General features: G+C 40.7%; 1 protein-coding gene across 1 annotated transcript in view; it reads right to left on the bottom strand.

The window, feature by feature from the left end:
• Positions 1-26223, bottom strand: part of DNAH5 (dynein axonemal heavy chain 5) — a 264535-nt gene that overhangs the window by 164088 nt on the left and 74224 nt on the right. Inside the window, exons 10-19 of the mRNA XM_032337743.1 lie at positions 25951-26073; positions 25179-25394; positions 22124-22231; positions 16416-16501; positions 15282-15603; positions 14127-14333; positions 8831-9002; positions 6390-6535; positions 1174-1339; positions 304-543 (exon numbers count right to left, since the gene is read on the bottom strand). Coding sequence (XP_032193634.1) covers positions 304-543; positions 1174-1339; positions 6390-6535; positions 8831-9002; positions 14127-14333; positions 15282-15603; positions 16416-16501; positions 22124-22231; positions 25179-25394; positions 25951-26073 — 1786 coding nt within the window. The remainder of the gene's footprint in view (positions 1-303; positions 544-1173; positions 1340-6389; positions 6536-8830; positions 9003-14126; positions 14334-15281; positions 15604-16415; positions 16502-22123; positions 22232-25178; positions 25395-25950; positions 26074-26223) is intronic.

Genomic DNA, 26223 nt, shown 5'->3' with positions numbered 1-26223 from the left:
CTCATCTGGGAGATGCAACACCCATTTCTGAATTTTGTTGTCGAGAAAATGATTGTATTAAGAAGGAACAAACCAGCTGGAAAGTACTAAATTGACACAAAAGTAGTAAAGAAATGTTCTGCTTTGGAGAGTACGGATTAATAAGATCTACTTCACAGAAGTGTTGGGATAATCAAAGTTCTTACAAGGAGGCTCTCAATAAATGATGGATTTTTAAAATTATTTTAAAATAACAGGAACACACACACACACACACAAGCAGCAACCTGGGCTTCCAGTAGACAAACTGTGCTTAATTATTACCCCGGAAGTTTGTCATGTTGGAGGAATGAATACGCCTGCGGATGGCCTCTAGTGTGTTCCTTGTAACTTTCAGAAGCGCATCCATGTTCTGGTGGTTGAAATGGGAAAGCAGCCCACAGGCTTCCTCCTCTAACATCTCAGTCTCCTTCTTCTTTCTCAGGATTGTCGCCAAAGGCAGGAGGCTTGCCGGGGCCTTGCGGGATGGTGTCGAGGTGTCTGACTTTCCTTCTTCTCTCTTTGCTATTAGGAGATGAGAAGATTGAGAGAGATGGAGAAAGAAAGAACCACCTACTGTAATTAAAGAGAAGAAAACTGAGATAATTATACGCAAGTTGAATAATACTTAAATGTCAGGTTTCCTAGAAGGTGAGTCCATCAAAGAACAGGAAGAAGAAATTGGGGCACGTGATGGGCTGATGAAGGCCTCTCCTACTCAGTGTGCGGAAACAGGAGGAGAGACAGGAGTTATGGCTGTAAAGACAAGGCCAGACCGCAGGGCCCTGGGTTCTGATGCTCTCTCTCCCCCACCAGTAGCCATAAAGCCTTGGGAGAATCACTTTCCTTCCTGCCTCTCAGTGCCTTCATCTGTTCTACAGAAGCTCTGCTTTAGTACAGGTAGAGGTTCTCCGATGGGGATTCCAACCCATCAAGCATCCTACTCTATCAATAAGGTACATGTGTGTAGTTTAACCAAAAATAATGGGGTGAATGTCAATATGCCCAGAATCATAATTTCAGATTTATAAATATCCTTATAAAATGAGGAGAGTATTTACAGAAGGGTGAATTTAATCACCACATAGAAAGTGAAATTTTAGTTCTCAGTAATGTCCTAGAAAAATAAGACCCTTCCATGACCCCATCTCTTACCTGAACTTTCATTTTTTGAGCCAGCACCATTCATATTAGACACTATGTCACTTTCTTCTGTGGATAGAACTTCTACATCCAGCAACATATTTATTAGCTCATTCACTGCTTCCTCCACTAATGAGCTTTTAAAATTTAGTATCTGAGCACCCTTTACACAAAGGTCCTATCAAAAAAAAAAAGAACATGGTGTCATATCTGTCTAGCTCTTGAGACTACAGCAGTAACAACAGTAATGTCATAGATTCAGCTTCTAGATGGGATTTTGGCCTCCAACGATGCTTGGCCACACCCCTCACATGAACCTGGGCCAGGCATCCCATAAAGGAACACATCAAAGATAGGGATTCTACTGAACAGCACAGACAGACCAAAATGACACTTACTTCTCCAACAGTGGGGGAAATACCTCTGAAAGTTTACCAGCAGCCTCTCTTTCCAGGAAGTATCCTTTATTTCACATCAGTCTGCTCTAGCCAGCCTTCCTTCTCTCCTCACCTTTGGCAACAAGCCACAGTCAGCCCCTAATTAATTTCAGATTCCTCTCCCCTCCCGGGAGAGTCCTTTTTTTTTTTTCAAGAGTGATATTTAACAAATATAAACTAATATGACTGGGACACTGGAATCAATTCTGTACAGACAGATAGACAGATAAATAATGGATGGACAGACGGACGGATGGATGGATGAATAGATGGATGGACGGATGGATGGAGATAGAGACAGATGATACAGACAGTCAGCAATTTACCACCTGGCTGGACAATAAGCCCTTGCGAGAATAGATTCTGTTAGTTGGTCACAGCCCCCAGTTCCTTTCCAAGCCCCACCATCACTCATCTTGAGACTCTTCTAATGTGCTCATGGACCATCTACTCCAAACGTCAGCTTCATGGCTCATTTACCTCCTCATCACCAATGACTTTCACCTCTACTCTACTGCTGCAGGGCACATGGCGTTTTGATACCATTGACATAGGAACATTCTGATGTGTCCTGAAACAAACTATTAAACTTCTTTATCATCAAATAAAATATAAAACAAGTTGGGAACGTCACTCCCAACTCAGAACTTCACCCAACTACCAAACTCCATCCCTAGCTTTGAGACCATCAGGAAAAAAAGGTGGGTTGGAGACTGGATAAGAGATGGGATAGAGTTAGCACCATCCAATAATAAGTCTATACTTACAAAATTCCTGGGTTCAAATCCTAGCTCTGCATGATTTGGGAAATCCTTGGTTCCCAATCTGAAAAGTGGTGACTATGGTAGAACCTACCTAAGTTGTTGGGAATATTCCATAAGATAATGTACATAAAATACTAGAACAGAGACTAGTAAGTACTCAGAAAGTATTTGTTTTGTCAGCAAATCATACATAATCACAAGACCTACATTTGCCCAGGCTTGTTCATCTCGTGCCACAGAAACCAGTTCCTTGTCCTCTGAGAGGTCGCTCTATGTGTTTTAAAATCTGTATCATAAATCCCTCACTCTGTACACTGTTTCCTAATGACTTGGTTTCTCAGTTCAACCATTCTTTTGCAAATACCCTTACTTCTATCACTCCCTCAGCCTTCCACTGCCCCACTCAGGAGAAGCCCAAACCACATGAACCAGGTAATCAACCCTCTCCACCTGCATACCCAAGTCAAGGCAATGCCGGTATTGTACTGGGACTTCGTGATCCCCAAATTCAGTCAGGTCCCCAACACTACCCCAGAATGATTCTACATGACTATAGTCATGTTCCTCTACTGGCCCCCATATCAGCTGTATCCTCAAATCCTTGTATCCTCAAATCTTTACACCATCCTCTCCCACATACTCAGCTAATAGCCTTGATTTCTACAGCACAAAGCAAATGACACAGGGACTCACCCAACTCCCGGACCCCATGCCCTCACCCTGAAGACCAACTGGCTTCTATCATTAATCCCTTTTCAGTGAATACAGTATTTCCCCTTCTCCCTAAGAATTATCACATAACCTGAGTTCTAAATCATGGACTCCTCTGCTTCCCCAGATGCCATGCTTACTAACCATTCCTTTTCTCCTTCCCCCTTCCCCCTCAGCATAAGAACATAAGAGATGAACTTCAATGCAACATCTCTCTCTTCCTCCAACTATCATAACAAGTTTCTGCCTCAGGGCCTTTGCACTTACTGTTCCCTTTGCCTGGAATTCTCTTCCCCAAAGATATTCACATGGCTTGCTCCTTCACCTCCTCTGCTCAAATGTAATCACAGAAGTCAGCCCTGTCCATCAACATAAATCACAACTCTCTGTCAGCTATGCCTTTTCATCACTACCCTCTTAATTTTTCTCCATTGAGCTTATTACCACCTAACTTATTGTTGGGTTTTTGCCATTTTTGTTTGTTTGCTCTTCTGTATCCTGCACTTGAAAAGGGCTCCATGAAAGCAGGAATTTCATCTGTTTTGTTCACAGCTGTATCCCCAAGCAGTGGTTTGCATAGAAACACCATAAAAATTGTTGAAGAATAAATGAATTATAAAAAGTAAACAAATTCAAGAGAAAGCAGTCACTTAATCGGTAATCACTGATTTTGGTAATCAAAATGCAAATTAAAATTAGGTTCTATGATTTTGTTACTTAAACTAAAATTAATAAATTAGAATTTCTGATTATTTATTATAATAAATTTACTATAGTTTATTTATAACAAATTTGTTGTTTTATTATATACCTCATTATAAAATCTTTATTACAATTTATTATAATTACAATAAAACGGTATCTGTTGGAAGATAGTGAAATTGGTACTATCATATTGCTGAGGGCATTGTAAGTTGATGTTATCCTTTTGAAAAGCAATTTGGCTACAAATATTAAGAAGCTATTAAATGAACACACATTCTTTGATGCAATAATTTTACTTTGAAGGAAGAAATACTCCCAGAGGAGAAAAACATGGTACATATAAATATATTCATTATAGCTCTTGGCAAAAACAGCAAAACTTTGGAAACCATCCAAATGTCCAGCAATGAGGAACCAGTCAGTAAATTAAGGTACATAAGCCCAATAAAATATTCTGAAGGCATCATTGAAAAGGTTGACTACGAAAGCCACATAGCAACATGAAAAATATTTCTTGAAAAGATGTTAAGTGGGAGAGAAAAACACTGTTTGCAACTTTATTAAGAGGCATATAAATAGGCAATACACCAAAATCATAACAGAGGCGGTCTAACTGATAAAAATCCTACTTCTTTCCATTTTTAAAAATATTCTAAAACTTGGGCTTACATTGAAAAGGAACATTTTTATAAAATAATACTAAGAATAGGGGTAATATTAAAACCATGGACCCCAGTTTGCCCAGAGGGCAAGATCACGACAGGGGAGGTGGGGCTTTGGGGGTCTGGACAGAGTTTGTAAATCTGAATAAAGGAGGAAATGGGAATTTCTAAAATGTAGACATTAAATTTTGATTATCTAACAGTAATTTAATGTAAACTGAAGATGACTGCATATCCAGAAAAGGGTTATCAGGACAGGCCTGAGTCTGAAACTCTGCATGGCAGGTTGGTCTCTGGCTGGTGTCAGGGCCTAGATGTCATGAAGGTTCCCACTCTGCCTTACCCAGCTGTGCAAACAGTGCGGCTACTCCTGCCAACCTGTTTTCCTTCTGGGTATCTGGAATTTGGGTCCATCCTAGGCAGAGGGTGCCTCTGTGACCAGACCCTTTGGAAACCCAGGCACTGAGTTTCTCAGGAGCTTCCCTGTGCAGAAATGTGGCAAACACTTTGCTGCATTTTTGTTGCTGGGGCGAGAGTAAACTCTCTGTGGCCTCTCGTGATAGCGAGACAGTATAAGGAAGCTTACACAAGCAAGCAGTCCTCCAAACTCCCACCTCTTTCCCCTTAGGGTCTCCCTATCTTTACCACATCCCTGCAGTAAATCTCAATCCTCAGTGCAACTAAAGGCTGAGTTCCAGGATTCTTTCTTACAAATCTTATGTCTTAAGATTAAATGTTACCTTAAAGATTATCTTAAAGATTAATCTAAGATTAAATGATATCTTAGGGCGCCTGGGTGGCTCAGTGGGTTAAAGCCTCTGCCTTCACTTGGGTCATGATCCCAGGGTCCTGGGATCAAGTCCCTCATTGGGCTCTCTGCTCAGTGGGGAGCCTGCTTCCTCCTCTCTCTCTGCCTGCCTCTCTGCCTACTTGTGATCTCTGTCTGTCAAATAAATAAATAAAATATGAAAAAAAAAATGTTATCTTAAGTCTTAATCTACCATTCTCATAAATCATCCTTCTAGTGGTGATGTCTTGGGGACTCCTGACATGCGAAATTAAAACCATCCCTGATGAATTCTTGTACTCAGGATGCCCATCAGGAACACTGCAAATGAGGATGCCAAAATGACATTCCCAAAAGGCTGCTTCATGGAGAGAGCATGGTTTCTAGGATCTTAACCCCAGCATAGGGAGAAAGGGTTCCTTTTGCAAAAAAAAGTTTGAGAAATAGTGGGCCAAAGAAAATTAAATGGGTTCTTTATGTAAGAGACTTTCTGACGACCTGTATTTTAACTGTTAATATGTAAAGACTCTGCAAGGGGAAGGGTCCAGCCTTTACCCTGAGCAGTTTGAACACAGACCCAGCCTTCCTGTTTGCCTGGCAGTGGCTGCAGGACTGTGTACCGTAGAACACCAGTTTGGGAAGTGGTGTTCTCCAGAAAATGTTTAAAGAAGAAATGCTGTCCCAAAGAGATTTAAAACAAATGTCTTATTAATTAATACTAGCCTACTGGAAACTTCAACAAAATAGCTCAATTCTTCAAAAAATATGGAAAACGAGAAATGTATCTCATGGCAATTTCTCTCCTACTGATATGAAAAGAAACGGTCTGTTCCTCATGTCTAGGTGATGCCTTAGATACGTTCCTCTTCGGTTTCAAATTACTGTCAGAAGGCTCAGCGTTGGATCACATCTATCACAAACCAATCACAGACAGAAAAAAAGTATAGTTTATGCATCAAAAAATGTCATTTATTTAAAAAATTTTAATAAAGGGGTGCCTGGGTTGGTTAAGCTTCCAACTCTTGATTTTGGCTCAGATCATGGCTCCGTGCTGGGTATGGATCCTGCTCAAGATTCTTTTTCTCCCTCTCCCTTTGCCCCTCCCCCACCCCCACTCTCTCAAAAAAAAAAAAATTAACAAAAACATCAATTTCCTAATAACCTTTGTCATTTGGAGGAACTCTGCACAGGTAAGTGGCTCCTCCTGGGGGAGCTGGCAAAGCGCCGTGCTGCTCATTTCTTCCAGAACGGCATCAATGCGGAACTCCATCAGATCGTTGACCCTGTCAAGCAGCAATTCCAGGTCCTCTTTGGAAAGAATAAAAGAGATTAAGCATTTTGTTTAAAAAAAAAAAATGCACACAACTGGGGGGCCTGGGAGGCAGTTGGTTAAGCCTCCATCTTGGTTTTAGCTCAGATGGTGATCTCAGAGTCATGAGATCCAGCCCCACATCAGGCTCTGCTTGAGATTCTCTCTCTCTCTCTCTCTCAACTAAATAAATAAACCTTTTTTAAAAATCCACCTGACTAAACTGCAGTAGTGAAATCAGGATTAAAGTCACTCCAGCCCATTTCTCACTTGGGTTTCCGCATACTGTTCTTCCTCTAACCAGCTTCCTTCCTGCTCGGGCTCTTTCCACCTGCCACATTCTGACTCCGACTTGAAGAGCTCACTCCGACAAAGCACCACCAGGAGGCTTCCTGGGAATCTGCACTTATTTCCAGCAGCCCCCCTCCCTCTGCCCTGGCACTGACCCCAGAGCATCCCTCCATCACCGCATGTACCATACTGCCTCCTCATCGACTCGTCACAGGTCTTTCCTTCCGGAATTCCTCTTTGTCATCCTTGATTCCTCAACACAGCCTATTCCACAGAAGGCAGCCAACAGATGATCTTTTTTTAAGATTTTACTTTTAAGTGATCTCTACACCCAACATGGGGTTCAAACTTAACAACCCTGAGACCAAGAGTCGCCGAATCTACAGACCGAGCCAGCCAGGTACCCCAACAGATACTACTGAAGTGAAATTTCTTCAATTTTTCCTTTACAGTTACTATCATAAGGTACCTTTTTTAGAATTGTGCTGAAGTAATACTGAACACTAAATTCCATGGACAGAAAGGTCAATTCTAGAGGAAATTAACACTTTTACATCAAAAGTCAGAATGATGGTTAATAAAGCTCCAGCTAAGGGATGATACCGTTTCAACGGATACCGTAGAGTGAGTTCTCTTTCATTCTGATACGGCTTTTGTCTGGGGAATGAAGTTAAAATTGAATCCATGTTATATACTCATAATGTGTCAAAGACATAAAACACTCCCTTAAATAAATACCTTTGCTTCCTCAAGAATAAGGCCCTAGAAGTTTTCAATTATCTCTAAGCTAATACCAAGATACCAAAAAGTTCTGCCTGGTAAGCTTATTTCCTACTAAAAGAGAGCCAGACTTCTATGTGAGCATGCGTGCACAACATAATTCTTCACTCTTCTGATTCTTGAAAGCTCCTTCAAGGATATCTGTGACCCACCACACCCCCACAAGATGTCCACATCCTAATCCCCCACAAATGCTACCTGATATGGCAAAGGAAACTTTGCAGATGTGAGATGTAGAGACCATGCCTAATTATCTAGGTGGGAATTATCTACATTAGGTGGGGCCACTGCGGCCAAAAGGGTCCTTGTAAGAGAGAGGTAGGAGAGTTGGAGTCAGACAGAAGACAATTTACCCATGAAAGCAAAGAAACAGAGAGAGATTTGAGAATAATATGTTGCGAGCTTTGAGGATGGAGTGACCATGAGTCCAAAGGATGTAGACGGCCTCTGGACACTGCAAAAGATTCTCTTCTAAAGCCCCCAGAAGGAACTATCTCTGCTGACACCTTGATTTTTAACTCCCAAAGAGCCATTTTAGACTTCTCAGCTCCATCTTGGATCTTTCACTTAAATCACAAAAAGAAAACAAAATCAGAGAACTAAGGAGAACTCTAGAAACTAGCTCCTGTCTCCAACTAACATTATAATAAAACATCCGAGTGTAAACATTCTAATCCTAATATTCTCTAGGGAGAATAGTATTGAAGTCTACCTTGGTAGCCTATTCTAATTTGGTTTGGAAAACTCTCTCTGTGAAGTTTTTATGCCTTCCATAAATACCTCCTTCTAGAATGTTAGCCTATTTCCTCCTGTTTTAGTTCCCAGGGAAATGTATTTTGGGAAGACTATTGGTTTAGAGGCAAGAGAGCTGGGGTCCAAACTCATCCTTTCTGCTTATATCTCTGTCACATCAGAAGTCACTCGGCATCTCCAGATCGGTTTTCCAACTTTAAATTGCCTATCTTATTTAAAGTCTAGTGTCCAATAATAATAATAATTTTTAAATGTAGTTAATCTCTGGGAATAAAATTAAATAGTGAATATACACAGTTTCCAGGAAATCAACAAGTTCATGCATTTTGATAAAACTCCCTTGGGAACACTTTACGAATAACCCTCCCATTGTATGATTTACATCACAGTTCTCTAGGAGAAACTATACGGTAGACAATAAGAACTCAGCCTTTCAAAATGAGAAATAATAACCATTCAGACAGACTTACTGATCTTTGCAAAAGTGTTTTTTAAGTACATCTCAATGTTCAGTGAGGTCCAGGTAAGGGCAGCCAGGCCAGGCCGGAGAGCTTTGTCCACTTTAGCCAAATGAGGGGCCATCAGCGGCTCTACGGTGGGAGGCATTTTTGACTTCACTCTCTGATATTCAGCCAGCATCATCTGTAATGAAATGGAGGTTAAATGATCAATTAATATCACACTTTCAATATTTGGGTTTTTTTGGTCCAAAAGGATGGCCTCTATTTAAGGTCCAGCTATAGGGCTCCAAAGCAGCCTGGCAGCTACAGGGGTAAAAACAAAACTAGAATAGAAGTTGAGAAATCACTCCCTAAGCATAAATTCCTAATCCAATAAAATACAGCTGAAGAAGAGGGAAAAAAGAATTTAAGAGTAGGAGTTTCATACCTCTTACCCAGTCCAAAAGGGGAGAAAAGTTCTAAGGTCAAGTGAGTTTCCTAAACCAAGTTACCAGTGCCTTAGCCTGTGCATCACGAGGCTCATTCCTTCAGCTTTGCACGCAGGCACCCTGCCCTGCCTGCTCCTCTGGGCACTTCCTGGGATCATACTCGTCACCTGAAGTGTTGGGGTCACCGGAAGTCCGCCTCAGCCACTGCTGAAATCGAAGGCCAACTTTTGATGTGAGACCCAAAGCATAAAAGGAGTCAGGAGCCAGCGTTTTTGTCAGCAAATGTCATGGCTTTATGTATCACACATACGCCAAAGAACCAAATTCACGTCTCAGCCCATATCTCACTCCTAAAGTCTAGATTCATATATGGCGAAAGAGTATTCAGTATCTCCAACTGAATATAAAAGACATTTCAAACTCAGCATCTCCAAACCTTCTCTGCCCACAGCAATCTCCATGGCGGCTCCGGTCTTTCACACCCCCAGGCAATGCATCAGGACATCTTGGTTGCTCCACATTCAAGAGATCTGTATCTGACCTGCTTACCATATGCACTGCTCTCACCACCACTAACTCTCCTCTAAATTATTTTAGTGGTCTACCATTGTGTCCCTGCTCCATCAATGCCCCCTACAATCTATGCTCAATTTAGCGGTAAGAGAGATCCTTTCAAAATGTAAATCAGACTATTAACCCCATTGCTTACATGGCCTCATGCCTTCCCATCACATTTAGGGCTACAGGTTCTTCTGTGAGGCTGCACAGATCTGGTTCCCATTACGTCTCTGATCTCATCTGTAATCACTCTTCTCAACCCTTACCTACTCCTGCCCTACCACCTTCCTGGCTGGTCCCTAGCTTCAGGGACTTTGCATCCCCTTCAAATAATTACTCAAATGCCTTCTTCTCAATTAGGCCTATCCTGAATATCTATTTAAGGTTGTAAGTTTGTAAACCATCACCAAAAACCACCTACACACTCTATCTCTTTGCCCTGCTCTATTTTTTGCGTATACCTGTCAGCTTCTAATAGACTATGTAACTTCCATATTGGCAATGTCCGTGGTTTATTTGCTGTCTAAGCCAACTAGAATATAAGGACAAGAGTTTCTGTAAGAACAAGAAATTTTGTGTGTTTTGTTCAATGAGCCTCAAACAGTACCTGGCACATAGGAGATGATCAATCAATATTTCCCTCATTTATTAATTAACTATTATCAGGAACATTTGTGACTGGAAACTCATGGATTCTGTTCCTACGCTGAAGTTTATGGGTTGTATAATATTGAACTGTGTTGGTATTTTTTTCATATGTTATCATTTTAAATAAGATTAAAAGCGCTTCCAGCCTACCTCTTTTGGTAATGTTCGTATTAATAGTAATTAATTATAAGAAAGTAACTTTAACACACTTCTCAAATACAATTTTTTTCAAGTTCGTATTTGTAATGTGCATGTTGATATTACTTTGTCATTAGATCAATGGTTACCCAAGCATTTTCCCTGAAATACTAGCCCTAAGACATTCTGTAAGAAAAATGGTCCCTGGATGGAAAAGTTTGGAAAACACTGGACACACTATCTGCCTTCTTGGACAATCTCAATTAATATTAATGATTCTGAGAAAACTGCAAGAAGGAAGTAAGAAGCCCAGTGGATTTTTGTGAATTTTATTAAACCCAACATTTCCCAGATGGACCACACAATCCTTTCTTCATACAATTCTTTCCCACAATTTCTCTATATCCTTTCAATGTCCATGAAAGCCACTTTGGAAACACCTACCTTGATGGTTCTATTAGAACCTACTGACACGTGCTGAAGCATATCCACGGCTTAGCTTTTTTCAATGTCCATCCCTTATTCTACCTGGGAAGCACATCAGCAGACCTTCTACTTCTCCCCTTAATCCTTTTTAACCCCATGAGATATTATTCATTTTATAGGTAAGAAACTGAGGCTTAGAAGGGTAAAATAATTTGCCCAAAGATAATGATTTGTATCCAGATCAAATTGGCTTTAGAAGGTATACTCGTAACTATTAGTCTAGGCAGGCTCATTTCTTTCTGAACTACATTCCAAGGAGAAGATGAAGAAAACAATCTCTCAGCTACTTTGGTATATCCGCGGGAGCCTGACGGTTCTATTTAACAGTCCACACAATAATTCTGCAACAGTGGAGGTGGTCCCCCAGACGTGCCAAAATACCTGTTCTTACCAGCTTGGGTAGGGACCTTTCACTCTTTCAACCTCCAAGGTATAATAATGTCAATTAGATGACAATTTACTTGCTCAAATTGTCGTTTATATGACATTTTAAAATTTTAAAATGTTTTTTGGACCCTCCTTCCCTCATGGTGTAGGATCTGTGTCCTCTCCTTGAATCTGGGAAGACTTATGGAGCCCATGTGATTACAACAGAAGTGGTGCTAAGACCTATGAGGCTCTCCTAAAAGCCATGCACTTTCCTCTGTGTGTACTGCAATGCCCTCTCTTAGGACCCTGAATGAACACATAAGAAATTCTACTACCCTGAGATCTCCATCCTGAAAGACCACACAAAGATGCTCCCGTCCATAATCCCAACTGAGTGAAACTTCCAGTTTTACCCACCAAAGAACCAGACATGAGAATGAGGTCACTTTGGACCTTCCAGATCACACACTTGCAAGCCAAACTAAATAACCTTAGTCAATGCCACAAGGAACAGACAAATCACCTAGGCTTGCTTAATTCTTTATCTACAAAATTATGAAATCTAATGAAATTGTTGTTTTAAGCCACTATTGTTTGAGGTTGGTTGTCACCTGAACAGAACACTGAAATAATCATTCTGTGAACCAAATTATTTTAGCAACTTTATATTCTGATAAATATTATTTCTTAGTAAAAAATACTGGTTTTCCTAACAGGCAAGAAAAGACTAAAGGAGAATCTCAACATGCTGACCCGTATTTTGATGGTGCCACATTTGAGGAACGTTGGTCCACTGGCAATATCAGTTTTTTAATATAACATGAAGGAGTGGAAAACAATAGACTCCAGGTCTGGTTCAGGTTCTACTTCTGCCAGTTATTAGATATAAAACCTTGGCTAAGTCATTTAACTACTCTGAGTCGTGGTTTTGTCATAAGATAATACAATAGTATTCTATCCCAATTACCTACCATAGCTAAGATTACATGGAATAATGAATAGTTAAAATGTAAATCGTTACGCAAAGGCATGGCTTCCCTGGCCTCATCCTATGAGGTTGTCCACCCTAAGATGGCAACGAGGGTTTCCACGTCAGACATCACAGCGGCATCTCCGCACTCATGTTGCCGTCCTTCAGCTGCCTTTGTCCCTGGGGATCATCCCCTCCTGCATGAGGACTTTCCTACCCTCTCCTCCCACCTCAATGACCAATCCTTAGTTTGTCTGCATCATGATCCTCCTCCATCAGACTTGTTAATACTGAGACAACCCAGAGTTTCGCCGAGACCCTCTACTCTTCTTTACCTCTGCTCTCTTCCTTGGCGATTTCACCCAGGACCATGACTAAATACCAACTATGTTTCAAGTTTATTTTTTTTTAGTAATCTCTGTACCCAATGTGGGGCTCAAACTCATGACCCCACGATTGAGAGTTGTATGCTCATGGGATGTCTGCGTGGCTCAGTTGGTTGAGCATCTGACTTTGGCTTCGGGCCTGGTCCTGAGCTCCTGGGTCACAGGATCAGGTCCCATCTCAGGCTCCGTGCTCAGCAGGTGTCTGTTTGGATATTCTTTTCCTCAACCCTTTCCCCCTCTCTTGCTCTCTCTCTTTCTTTCCTTCTCTGTCTCAAATAAATAATCTTAAAAAAGAGAGAAAGAGAGAGAGTGGTACAATCTTCTGACTGAGCCAGGCAGGTGTCCCTAAATACCAACTATATTTTTAAAACTCTCAAACTGGGGCGCCTGGGTGGCTCAGACGGTTGTGTCTGCCTTCAGCTCAGGTCATGATCCCAGGGTCCTGGGATCAAGCCCTGCATCAGGCTCCCTGCTCAGCATGGAGATTGCTTCTCGCTCTGCCTCTGCCCCCCTCTCTCTCTCGAATAAATAAAATCTTAAAAATAAAAAATAAAATTAAACTCTCAAACTATGACTTCCACTTTGACTTCTCCACTCAACTCCAGACTTAACTTATCTATCTGCCTGGATAACACCAGGCAGCTCTAAAAATCATCTTGTGCTTCAGATGGAAATTATTGATTCCCTCCTGTCTTCCAAAATTACAGTAGACCCAGTCTTTGCCATCTCTAAATGGAACTTTCATTCTGGGCCACTGCACATTGTACAGAAAAATGACCTACACAGTAATACATAATCACCTTACTTAAGTGAATCTGTTGAATCGCTCACACCAAAAACAAAGGAATCATCCTTGAGTTCCCTCATAACCTGCTATTGGCATTATTCTCTGATCCACTGATCTACTCGGCTGCCACCCTATTTTAATCCACCTTCATCTCCAACCTGAGCCACTACATCAGCCTGCACGCCGCCTTCACTCTGACACTCTTGTCCCTCTAACATCTGTTCTCTACCAGGAACAAGAACAAATTTTATTACTTTAAAAAAAATCCTCCCTCTTTCTCCTGCTTCAATTCCTACAATGGCTTCCTGGTGCGTTCACCAGGTGAATTCATGGTGCATTTACCATAAAAACACCCTGGTTTTATGAGATCATTGACGACCTGGCCCTTGTTGACCATACCGTCTCATTCCCTCAGGCTCCTGTCCGGCCATCCTGAGTACTTGCTGCCCCTCAACAGTGACACACCATCACATTTTTGTTTTTAATACAAACTGGGGCTAGCCAGAAAGGAGGGGAAAAAATTAAAGTACCGTACCTTCATGTTACTGAAGTTCTTTTTGTATACATCTCGTTTCTGGAACAGGGCGGCTGCAAATGGTGAAACTTCTAGACCCATCTGTGACATACACTCTGTTTCTCTAAACAAGGTTAATATGTGAGGGTCAAAGTTGACGAACAATTCCCCTGTACGTGGAGCCTTCACCAATAAAGACGCCTTGAGTCCTCTGTGAATTTCCTCAATCTGTGTGAAGAGATCAACATTTTTACTAGTAGAAAGTTCAATGCCTACACAGGGTATCTAGCTCAGCCATTTCTGGGAACAATGACCAGTAAGTATTGTTTCATGGATGGGTTCTTCTCAAATTAAAGACAACGCTCTTCTTCTAAGGTCACTTTCAGAAAAAGGCCTTCAAGCTCTTGGCAGTGAGGCCATGCAGTCAATCTGACAGAACAGCTGTGTTGTGACTCTCTCACCTCCAGCAGGTAAGTAGACACAGAAATAGTGATGGCTTCTCAAAAGCCATTTAGCTCTGTGGTACCTTCATGCCTACTCCGTTATTTTTCCTAATATAAGTTTCATAAAATCTACTAAACTCCATTTTCAGTTATCTAGAAAAACAGTGAATACCACTATGGAAACATGTTTGTTATAGGCTCAGGCACCAAAAACGGAACCAGGAAAATGAGACACCACTTTAGAGGCCTTGTCAGTCTGAATTTTATCCTCCATAATACTTCCTGCCAATCTACAAAGAGATACAAGTGTTGGGAGGGTATGAGATACAATTTGATGAACCTAGTATAACCAAAGAAAACTTAAGACTTCGCTTAACAGAGACATACTAGTATTCACTGACCCATTACAGAACTTAATGGATATAAAAAAATGAGAAATCCTAATCAACTAGGTAAAAGAACCAATAAACAGGATCTTCTTTCTCCCTTAGGACTCTACAAGTTAAATAAAAATGAGTTTCTGTTACCTGGCTTATAATTATTTTTTCAAAATTGACCATTATTTTTCTTCATGGATATACTATACTCTGATTATCTACATTCAATCAAACCTGCCTTAGGATCTACCCACAAATCCAACTTCCTACAGGAATGAAGCTGTCCAGTGCTAGCAGAGGGGTCCCCACTTTTGACAGTGAAGATGTCTTGGAAGAGCGCACAGGTAGAGACTCACCTGCTGAAGCCATGCCCTGTGGTACAGAACCTCGAACTCCAGGAGCACTCTGGCTACCCTGTTGTAACTACGAATCACGGGCTTGGCTTCAGGCGTCTGCAGAACAGTCGGGTGCTGCTGGAAAAGCTGCATTGGTTGCTGAATCCTGTAGAAGAGCTGACGGGCCCACAGAATCTTGCCGGCGATGGGAGGCTGATCTCGAGCCAAAGGAGGATCACATTTCTGCTTTGTGTACAGCTTGGAGATCATGTCAATGTCAGCCCCATAGTTCTCAAGAATACGCCGGTATTTGTCATCAATACCAAGATTAGGTATGTTCAATCTGATATTTTTAAAAAAATGAATGTTTTGAATTAATGAGGTATCTACCTAGCAACCTTCTTTATTAAGAGTTATTTTAAAACTTATGGTAATGGAGGGGCGCCTGGGTGGCGCAGTCGGTTAAGTGTCCGACTCCTGGTTCCGGCTCAGGTCATGATCAAGGTCACAAGATCAAGCCCTGCACTGGGCTCCATGCTCAGCACGGAGTCTGTTGTGCCTCTCCCTCTATTCCTTCCCCACACTCACTCACTCTCGTTTGCTCTCAAATAAATAAATAAATAAAACCTTTTAAAAATATAAGGTAGTGGAAAAGAATGAGGTATTTATTTGGCATTTTAAATAAACCAAAACAGCATCAATCCATCCATTATATCTCAATAAAGTGGTTTTAAAAAGTAGGACTGGGGTGCCTGACTGGCTCAGGCAGTAGAGTATATGACACTTGATCTCAGAGTTGTGAGTTCCAAGCCCCATGTTAGGCATAGAGCTTACTTTAAAAAAATAAAAAAAAATAAAAAAAAAAAGGGTTAATCCTTAAAATCTAGGCAAAACCATTAACCCAGTAAGAATTTTTTCAAATTACCTAAACATTAATATGATAAGCAGTCACAAGGTACTTCAAAGCTAATAGGAAATAAAACAAATTCTTAATCATCTTAAGAACTTAAAAACTGAGACCTTGTTATGCAGAATGACAAGAAAGGATTTTCTTTCTATCAGAATAGGAAAAAATAATAATAATGAAATAAACTAAACTGTGCTCATATGACCCCCGTTTTAGAAGACAAAACAGAATTTGTTTCAAATTTTTACCTTTCAAATTTCTTTAACATACTTAGAGCTTGATTTGTGTTTTGAATTTTTTCAAATGTAACATCCATGAACTTCTGCAACTCATCCTAAAATGGAATAAAGTCTGATTATAAATAGTGAATCTGCATTGAGAAATGCCCTGTTCATAAAAAAAAAAAAATTTAGAGTACACCTTTTATATCAAAGTGAAATTGACATACAATGTCACGTCAGTTTCAGGTACAACATATTGATGTGACAACTCTACACATTACTCAGTGCTCACCACATCAGTGTAGCCACCATCTGTCACCATAAATTATTACAATATTATAGAGAAAAAAGTCTTATTGAGCAGCAAGACAAAAGAGCGCCCCATGCTCTATGAACACATACAATATAGGACAAAATACAACAGAAAACTTAATATTCACCTGAGCTTAAATGATAAATGCCCAGAAGCCAGAACAAAGAGGGACTTGAAAGCCAGAGCAGTCACAGGAGCTGGAGCAGGCACCATGAGAGGCTCCATGGGCCTGGGGGTTAGCACTGGGGTTTTACCACAGGGTGGGCAGAGAAATTGTGGGGTCTTAACACTCTCAAGAGATCCCTGCAGAAAGCCAGGGCCCTTTAAATGCAGCCCAGCGCAAGCAGTGATTCTGTCCGCAAGGTGGGAAAAGCAGCAAGGGGGCTTGCCAACTGCCCAGAGCTGTGAATGGATGAAACAGGCCATCAGGATCCTATATTTCCTCCATAAAGGGCCATGCAGCCACTATTTTCAGCTTTTATAGCAGGTACCTTTCAGAACTACTCTTCCTCCACTATGTGCAGAGGCAGCCATATGTAATTCGTAAAAAAGACACAGAGCAAGATTTAGCCCTTGGGCATAGTTTGCTGACCTCTGCCCTAGAGCAAATGAAATCCTGTGTCTGTGCTGCACTTGGGAGAGGAGTCTGAGTTTAGACTATGCATGACATGGGAGGGTCTAATCTAAGAAATTAATATACAATATTATACCCCAGGTAGTCTGGGGTGCCAAAACCACTGGGGCCCCAGCAGAAGGAAAGCAAAAAGCTAATCTATGGAAACACGTCCATAGGCCGGACCATAAGTCCAGTAGAGAAAAACTGGTAAATAACTCCTGAGAATTTCAAAAGGAATGACTTAAATATATCAAAGTTTTAAGAAATACCTCTTTCATACAACTCTCAAATCAATTTTCCAAAATGATCTTCACTACGGTTGTCTTGAGGGCCTCACACATCTTATACTATTGTATAATTTTGTTCAAAAATAAAATTGCACCAAAAAATGAAGCATGTGATTACTTCTTTGTTCACTGTAAGACTTAGTACAGTTGTCATTAAAATCTAAACTGAGGGGGCACCTGGGTGGCTCAGTGGGTTAAGCCTCTGCCTTTGGCTCAGGTCATGATCTTAGGGTCCTGGGATTGTGCCCCACATCAGGATCTCTGTCCAGCGGGGAGCCTGCTTCCCCCTCTCTCTGCCTGCCTCTCTGTCTACTTGTGATCTCTGTCTGTCAAATAAATAAATAAAATCTTTTTTAAAATATCGAAACTGAGTTAATCAGAGACAGAAAAATTATTTCATTATTTTCTGGAACATTACAAAGTTTCAATCAATCTTTTTTTTTTTTTTGTCAATTTTACCAGACAGAAGTTTTGAGCCTCTACCATTCTAAAGGAATCATTAACTTATGTAGTGATAAAACCAGGAAACCAGTTTCATAGGCGGTGAAAATTAGTACCAAGATGAGCATGATAGTACACAAGTATTTTGGCAAGACAACCAGTTAGAAATATCCAGAACACCACTGGAAACACTCAACATTTGAAGAGACATTGCTACCTGGGGAAGTAGGAATGCGCCTTGCCCCAGTCAGCAAAGCCTCAGAGTTGAAGGATCACTAGACTTATGACAATACATTTTTGCTCTCTGTACTTCTCACTACTCCCGCTGAAACTATATATAGGAAATTATATATATATATATATATATATATATATATATATATAGACTGACTGATGTTATTTCTGCAAAGACCACATCCTAAGACTCAGAAATTGTCTTGCACTAAAGGACAGTAGAGTTACCCTACCTAAATAAACCCTCAAACGTTGCCCCACATTCACAGAAAAAAATTGCATATAAACCATGCACAACTAGAACAAGTGCAATGTTTCCATTCCCTCCCTCGAACTTCAGACACCAGCAACTTTACTGAACCCTAACACCTGTACCTGGTTTTCCTTGTTTTTCTGCCCTGTGGCTTCATAAAGGCCTGTGCTAAGCTCTGTATGAATATCTAAGACACTGAATTCGTCTTCTTTCCCCTCGTCCTTAGGTCCTGTCTTAGTCTTGTGGAGTCTGGTCTTGGGATCTTCACACTACTCCTCTTATTAGTTCTGGGCTCTCAGATCCTGCTCAGTTTTTTCTCCTCTCAGCTTGACATCTCAACAGCTCATACTTTACTAAATACTGCCTTATCTGCCTGCTGGAGTAAGTATGCTTCTAGACTTCCAACACTCTCTTAGTTCCAAGGTACTCCCTCTCTTTGACCAATCAGCACCAGCAGGAACCCTCAACCTGGATAGGATTCCGGGCTCTGATCCCCTGGACAGTAGAGTGCTGGACACAGCCCTGATCCAAACCACTCATCTACCCCTACCCCACCCTCTAAGCCCTCTAAGCCCTATCTTGTGTACACCGCAGTTACTGGTTCCCTCCATCCCTTGTCTCCAAATTTCACCACCTCTGCTCTTAACTCCAACCAGAGCTATGGAAAGATCAGTGTTTTCACCCTGATTTTATAGAGATAAGGGCTGAATTCATGAGAGTGGATGAGTAATTTAAAGGAGAAAGGGGCTGATTAAGAGAAAGAGAATGGAGGGGCACCTGGCTGGCTCAGTCAGTGGAGCGTATGACTCTTGATCTCAGGGTTGTGAGTTCAAGCCCTACACTGGGTGTAGAGATTACTTAAAAATAAAAATCTTTAAAAAAGAAGAAGAAGAAGAATCAGAAGCAGCAACAGCAGCAGCAGCAGCAGCACCTGCGTGCTCAGAAGGTTAAGCACTGTACTCTTGATTTTGACTCAGGTCATAATCTTGGGGTCATGAGATCAAGCCCTGCATTGGGCCCCGTGCTCAGCGGGGAGTCTACCTCTCTCTCTCTCTCTCTCCCTCTGCCCCTCCCCCAAGTGTGTGTACTCTCTCTCTCAAATAACTGAATAAATCTTTTTAAAAAGAGAGAGAGAGAGAGAATGGACAAAGCAACAAAGAAGTCAGAGGAACATTGGTTATCCAACCAAAGAGACATGGTGACCATGTTTGAGGTGTAAGACGAGATAAACAATAGTGCTGACTTTAAAAAATAAAAGATAAGCGAGAATAGGAACTAGCATCTGTAACTAATGCCTTAAAACCAGGCTGTAGGGCATGTATAAAATAGTGTTCTTGTTATTATACAAAGTGGGCACAGTCTTGGAAAGGTCTCCCCACTCCTCTCACAACCCTCACCATGCACTTGGACGTCTAGTTCTAGCGTCAGGTATGGCCTCCTTTCTGAAGCCTTTGCTAATCCAAGCCAAGCAGAGGGTGGACGAGGCTCCGTCCTATCCTCACCGGCTGTTGCAATGATTCTCTCCTGTGTGACAGCTGGTCCTCCCTGGAAGCTCCCTTAGGACTTCTTTGGAATATGTCCTTTTATCTTTGAATCTTCACTTCCATGACAAGATCAGAATATTATACTGTTATAGTTGGTCATTTTAGCCACTATTCACCCTATTTTAGCCACTATTCACCCTTTTAATATGACGGGCTCATTATTCGAACATATATGTACATTTTAGTCATATCACATGTCTGCCTCTGTCTGACTGCGAGCTCTGAGGGCAAATCCACATGACTTATTTCTGTCCTGGTTACCCACAGCATAGAAGCACAATGCCTAACTGATATGCAGTAAATACTTGTTTAATTGCAGCAAATCTAGTTGCTATTAATTCATGACTCACACAATAATTTGGCAAACATTCTTTGCTCTCCAGGTATGTGAGGTGCCCTCGAGACAGAAACAGGAATGAAGACAATTCCCGCCCTCAAGGTGTTCACCATCCCCCTCTATCCCACATCCAAGCCACTAAATGAACTACCACATGATCCGAAACTGCTGGAAGTGCCGAGGGAGCAGAGAATCCGGATTGCCACTGCCCATCGGTCTCCAAAGAGATCAAGTTCCACTGTCCTTGGCCCTTGTGTGGCTCAGCTGGGGTTAAGTCTCTGCCTTCGGTTCAGGTCATGATTCCAGGGTCCTGGGACTAAGCCCCACATCGAGCTCTGTGCTCAGCAGGGATTCTGCTTCTCCCCCTCCCTCTGCCCTTCTGCCTGCTTAAGCTCTCCCACTCTCTCTTACTCTCTCTCTCTCTCTCTGTCAAATAAATGAATAAAATCTTAAAAAAATAAAAAAATCCGATATCCTTATGTCTGAATCAGGCTCCAAAAGAGGTGACTGCATAAGTTATCATAGGCACTGTATCTCCCCATCAACTGAAACATTTCTTCCAACATAATAGTTAAAAACTTGACTCCTCAAGCCAGACTCCCTGGATTTAATCCTGATTCTCCCAATAGTTATCACTGTGACTTTGGGCAAGTCACGTAACCTCTCAGCACCCACTTTATAGGATTATTTTGAGTATTACATGGTCGACACCCATAAAGTGCTAGGACAATACCTAACATACAGAATTAGCTCATTCTATTATAATTCCTTTTACCACTGAACCCACCCCCTCAGACCTCTTTTTTCTTCAAGTGCAGAAATTGACATCAAATCAAAAATTTTGGGAAAGAAGTAACAGAATGGCCACTTTCCTTTCATAATCAGAAAGGTGTACACTTAGCACTTCACTAGGATGAAAAGACTTTCGAATACGAACTATGGTAGGCGGCCACGGGGTCATCTTCCCTTCACCCTCCTTGGTCTTCCTCCTCTAATGACAAACATTCCCAACCCCCCCAACCCAAAGGTCCCAACCCCCCTACTTTCACCACAGAACCCACAGGTGCTAGACACTCCAATAGAACTGGCCAACCCAACCCCTTCCTTAGGGATTTGAAGCTGGGGCTGGTTCTAATATATATTCTCAGAAGTTGCTAATGGGCATTCATTGCTCATATGGACTGGAAGTCAAGATGGCTGGTCTATGGTGAGTAGGGGTGGGGCTGGGGGGAGAAGGAAAAGAGAAAGAGGCTGCAGACCAAGAGGGACCCAGGTGGGGTCCTGGTACCACTGAGTGGGTCCTGGTACCACTGTTTCTAAGGCCAGCTGCAACCCTGCCTTTGCAAGCTACCAGACAGCTGGTCAGAATCATAGCTATAAAGTAACAAACAAATGGAAACAAATTTCTATATTCTAATAACCCCACATTTCAACAGAAGATGAAAGTTAATTTTCTAAGAACTAAGATGGAAGACATGCAGAAGTCTGTGATTACAGATCATTATCCAAAGCTATATTTATGACCCTTTAATCCATGAAAAAGAGCCTTCAATTATTAATGTGAAATCACAAAATGCAGACTGAGGTTACAATCGGTCACCTCTGTGATGAGGATGCCTCTCCCTTCTGAATGGTTAATGATTAGCAGCATTATACAGAATGGAAAAAATAAACACACACTGTCAACGGGAATTTTATTACATGACTTACATGAAGGTCATTAGTCTGCTTGCAAAACTCTTCATAATCCTGGTCAAAATCCATCTTCCGCTGGTCTAAGAAATTATAATCCTTTTTCTTTATGGTAGCAACCATACTCTGAAATGTTATGAGAGAAGTAAGACAATATTTCAATATTCTTGCATTATTTAATTAAATACAACCTTTAAATGTAGAACCTGTATAATCAACTTAAAAGGAGCCTTATTTCTTTAATTATTTGCATTGCTTCATGCTTATCAGAGGCAATATAATGTTGCCTAGTGCATTCAAAGAAATCATTTAGAAAGCATTTTCATGAGGTTTTACGTATTCCTAAAGAAAAATAGAAAGTAAAACCACATCTGAAAAGTAGGAGAGATGTTTTCTCTAAAAATTTCTTACTAATGACATCTAAATTTTTTTTAAAAGCCCAAAGTAGAATTTACTAAAACATTTTTCATTGAAAAGTTTAAGTCTTCTCAGAAAATAAATAACATAAACAGAACCCAAACAGCCTAGGAAGAAAATACTTGTAATATCTAGAGATGAAAAACTATCTTCCAGGCCTCATATGCCTTAAATAAAACATCAAACCACAATCTGCCATTTAAAGACTCTCCAGAATTAACTGCTGCTTCCTCCCACCCTGCAAAGCCACAGTCTGTGACTACAAAAGTACAAATCTGGCAACTCATCTCCTTGAGAATACTATTATCCTACGTTTTGTTTGCTCAGAATAATGAGCTATCGAGCTCTATGATCGTTCTTAACCAAGTACTAAGCCATTCCCAAACTCAGGTGCCCACATTGTTGACACAGGCATATAATTTTTATGAAGAAAGTTGAGCCTCCTTCCATCATCTCTTCTTCAAAGTCATTTCCATTTAAACATCAATTCAAATCTCTCAGTAGACAAAAGTGTATAAACTGCGTAACTTCTTGAATCAAGCTTACTAATTAGAACCTACCCTTTCCATGCTGTATAGCTACAAAATTAGTTCCATGAAGACACTGTATCCATATATAGCCACCCATCATGTTATGTGCCCTGTATATAAATGGTCACTTAAGAGTATTAAGTTAATAAACTGATTAATCATGACCTAAAACCAACTCATCAAATTCGATCTACTAAATCATGAACTTGGCAGATACTTAGTGCACCCCTATTACACACTAGTGAACTCTGAAGACACAGGAAGGAATGGAACAAACAACTGCCCTCAGAGGACATCCATCCTTGGTGGCAGCGGGGGGTCAGAATTCATGTAAAGCACAAATAATTTCACACCATGATAATTTCACACCGTGGTAAAATGAGCAATGCAACATGGAGTGATTGAGAGGAACAGAGGTCAAGGAAAACTCTACTGAGAGGATCATTTAAATGAAAATCTAGAAGCCAAGAAAGAATAACCATGTGAAGATCCAGAGGCAGAACTTTCCAGGAAAAAAAAAGGTCTATAAGCCCTAAGGTGACTGAACTGAACTGATCTGTGTCTGGAGAACATCAAAGTACAAAGGTAGGCAAGGAAGTGGGAGGCATGGACAGGACCCTGATAGGCAGGCATGGAGCCTTGAGTTTCACCTCCATGGTCACCATTTTGAACTTCTGACACTGGTCCCAACACAAAAATATCACCTGATGCTTTCATGCACCGTCTGCATTTTATGTCACTACCCTCTGGAATATCCATTTCTCCATATCTCACTTTAGAGTTTCAAAGCTATTTCTCTTCATTAAGAATAGAAAATAAATAAATTCCAAACTGAAAAGTAAATGAACACATTCTGTCTTTGTCTTGCAAAACTGTCATTTCAGATACAGAGTTACCCACCTGGCAGATAACACCCAGCGCACCTAAAACGTTTCCTGCTGTATAACAAAGGTATTTTTTCTTTTTTTCCTAAAATCTGGTCTACTCAGGAAATGAAAAAGATTCCTGATATTAGCCTAAACGGTTAGAGGACAAAAACCAACGTGCGGCAGTAAATGTTATGATCCTTTTCAAACGCAAGTACAAAAAAAAAAAAAAAAATTGAGCTTTTCATATTCCTGTCCCCAAACAAGAGAGACTTGACTATATCTAGACTAAGAATCTAAAATCCATTTTGTTTGTAAATTGTTTTTTTTTTAAATCTTCAAAACAGTATTAGATCATTGTGCCCACTTAAAAAACTAAGATATACCTTTATATGATAAAGCAGTTAAAAATCAAAATAATTGGGAGCAGTTGAGCTAAATTAAAATCTGGTCCCTTTATTTGGTTGACATAGTTCCAAATAAAATGCTAAGTGCGGCCACAATTGGATACACTCAGAACCTGGTGTTAGCTAGTGCCTGACACACAGTACATGCTTCATTAAATATTTCTTGCATGAATAAATGAAATAATAAGTTATAGTCAAACATTTTTCTTGCACTACTAATGAAAATGCTTTTACTAATGATGATTAATTTTAGAGTATTGAGAGGTCATTCTCGAAATCACATACCTGAAAGGAACATATTAGCACCATTACACAATTCTCAAATAGATTTAATTTCTTTATTGTTCAAGGGCCATGAGCTTCCATCTAACATTACAGATGGATTATTTGAGTCATTCTAAATATAGATATTTGCACAAAATATTAAAGTTTTAGTTATGGATGAGGGTAGCAAATTTAGTTTAAGGTAGAGAACCTGGGCTGGGGCGGGGCGGGGGTGGGGGTGGGGGAGGAGCCCTGACTGGTTCAGTTGGTGGAGTACAGGACTCTTAATCTCTGGGTCACGACGTTCAGTCTCAGGGTGGGTGTAGAGACGACTTTAAAAAAAAAAAAACAAAATCTTTAGGGCACCTGTGTGGCTCAGTGGGTTAAGCATCTGCCATCAGCTCAGGTCATGATCCCAGGGTCCTGGGATCAAGCCCCAGATCAGGGCTCCCTGCTCAGCAAGGAGTCGGCCTCTCCCTCTGAGCCTCTCCCACTCTTTCTCTCTCAAATAAATAAATAAATTTTTAAAAACTAAAAAAAAAAAAAAAAAACTTTAAAAAAATAATAAAAAAGAAAGAAAGACGAGAACCTGGTATTTAGTGACCATGTCTTCCAGCCCTTCAATTTTAGAATCTTGCAGGACTGAATATGTCCGGAAGGTTGTAAAGATGTCTATTATCTTGGCGAGACGTCGGTGGAAAGTTTCAAATTTTCCAAAAATATACATCTCACTAAATTCAAATTGCTTTTCACTTGGGTCTTGTTTAAGCTTTTGTTTCGTCTTGTGAAAGCAGTGCTGGTATTCCTTAAAATTAAAAATCAAAATATTAGGCAGGAAACATAACAGAGGTATCAACCTTATTCTCTTAAGTGGAGACTGCCACAAATTTAGAGCAGAATTACAAACCCTTCAAGTTTCATGCCTTTGTGTGTACCCATTTTTCAGCTGGGAATGTCATCATTTCCCAAATCCCAATCTAACAAATCCTAACTATTCTTGATCTAACTCAATGGCAGAGCCTTTCCACTTGGTCACTCCAGCCAACAGTAGCCTCACTCCATGTCTAGCTCCCCATTCGTCCTAAGAAACTGAAGACACTACCGCATCTTTGCATCTCTCCTACTGAGTATGGCCTCGGGACATAACAGGCCCCCAAAACAGTAGAGTAAGTGAATAAATTGTGAAAGCAGATTTGCTAACATTCAATTTTCTTAACAATAAAGAATTACTGTTTTTACAAAAAGAATGACTTTTGAGCAACCAATAATATGGTAACTGCCAAGTGATTTAAGATGCATCGGCAAAAACAACACACAAATGATAAAACATTACCTAAATATGTTATTAAGCTGACCATTACCTCCTTAAGCTTAATTGCGGATAATATTTTCTCCACCACGACATCCTGTGGCTGGCTCCAGATGGAAGCAGTTCCATTGTTGGTAATATAGGCTTTACACGCAGATATCATCTGATTAGTCACCTGGAATGTCCCAATAAAATGGCATTAAGTACACAAAACAGTCATCAGTCACCAGCTGGGCTAGAGGGTCCTTGACTCCTCTACGTCTCCGAGTATAGTCTGTGAACTTGACATTAGGTTTACTTTTTTCCATCACAACTATGATCCAGC

The sequence above is a fragment of the Mustela erminea genome, chromosome 3 (genome assembly GCF_009829155.1).
Source record: "Mustela erminea isolate mMusErm1 chromosome 3, mMusErm1.Pri, whole genome shotgun sequence".
Lineage (NCBI taxonomy): Eukaryota > Metazoa > Chordata > Mammalia > Carnivora > Mustelidae > Mustela > Mustela erminea.
The sequence above is the reverse complement of the archived record's forward strand: the minus strand, read 5'-3'. Positions and strand labels throughout refer to the sequence as shown.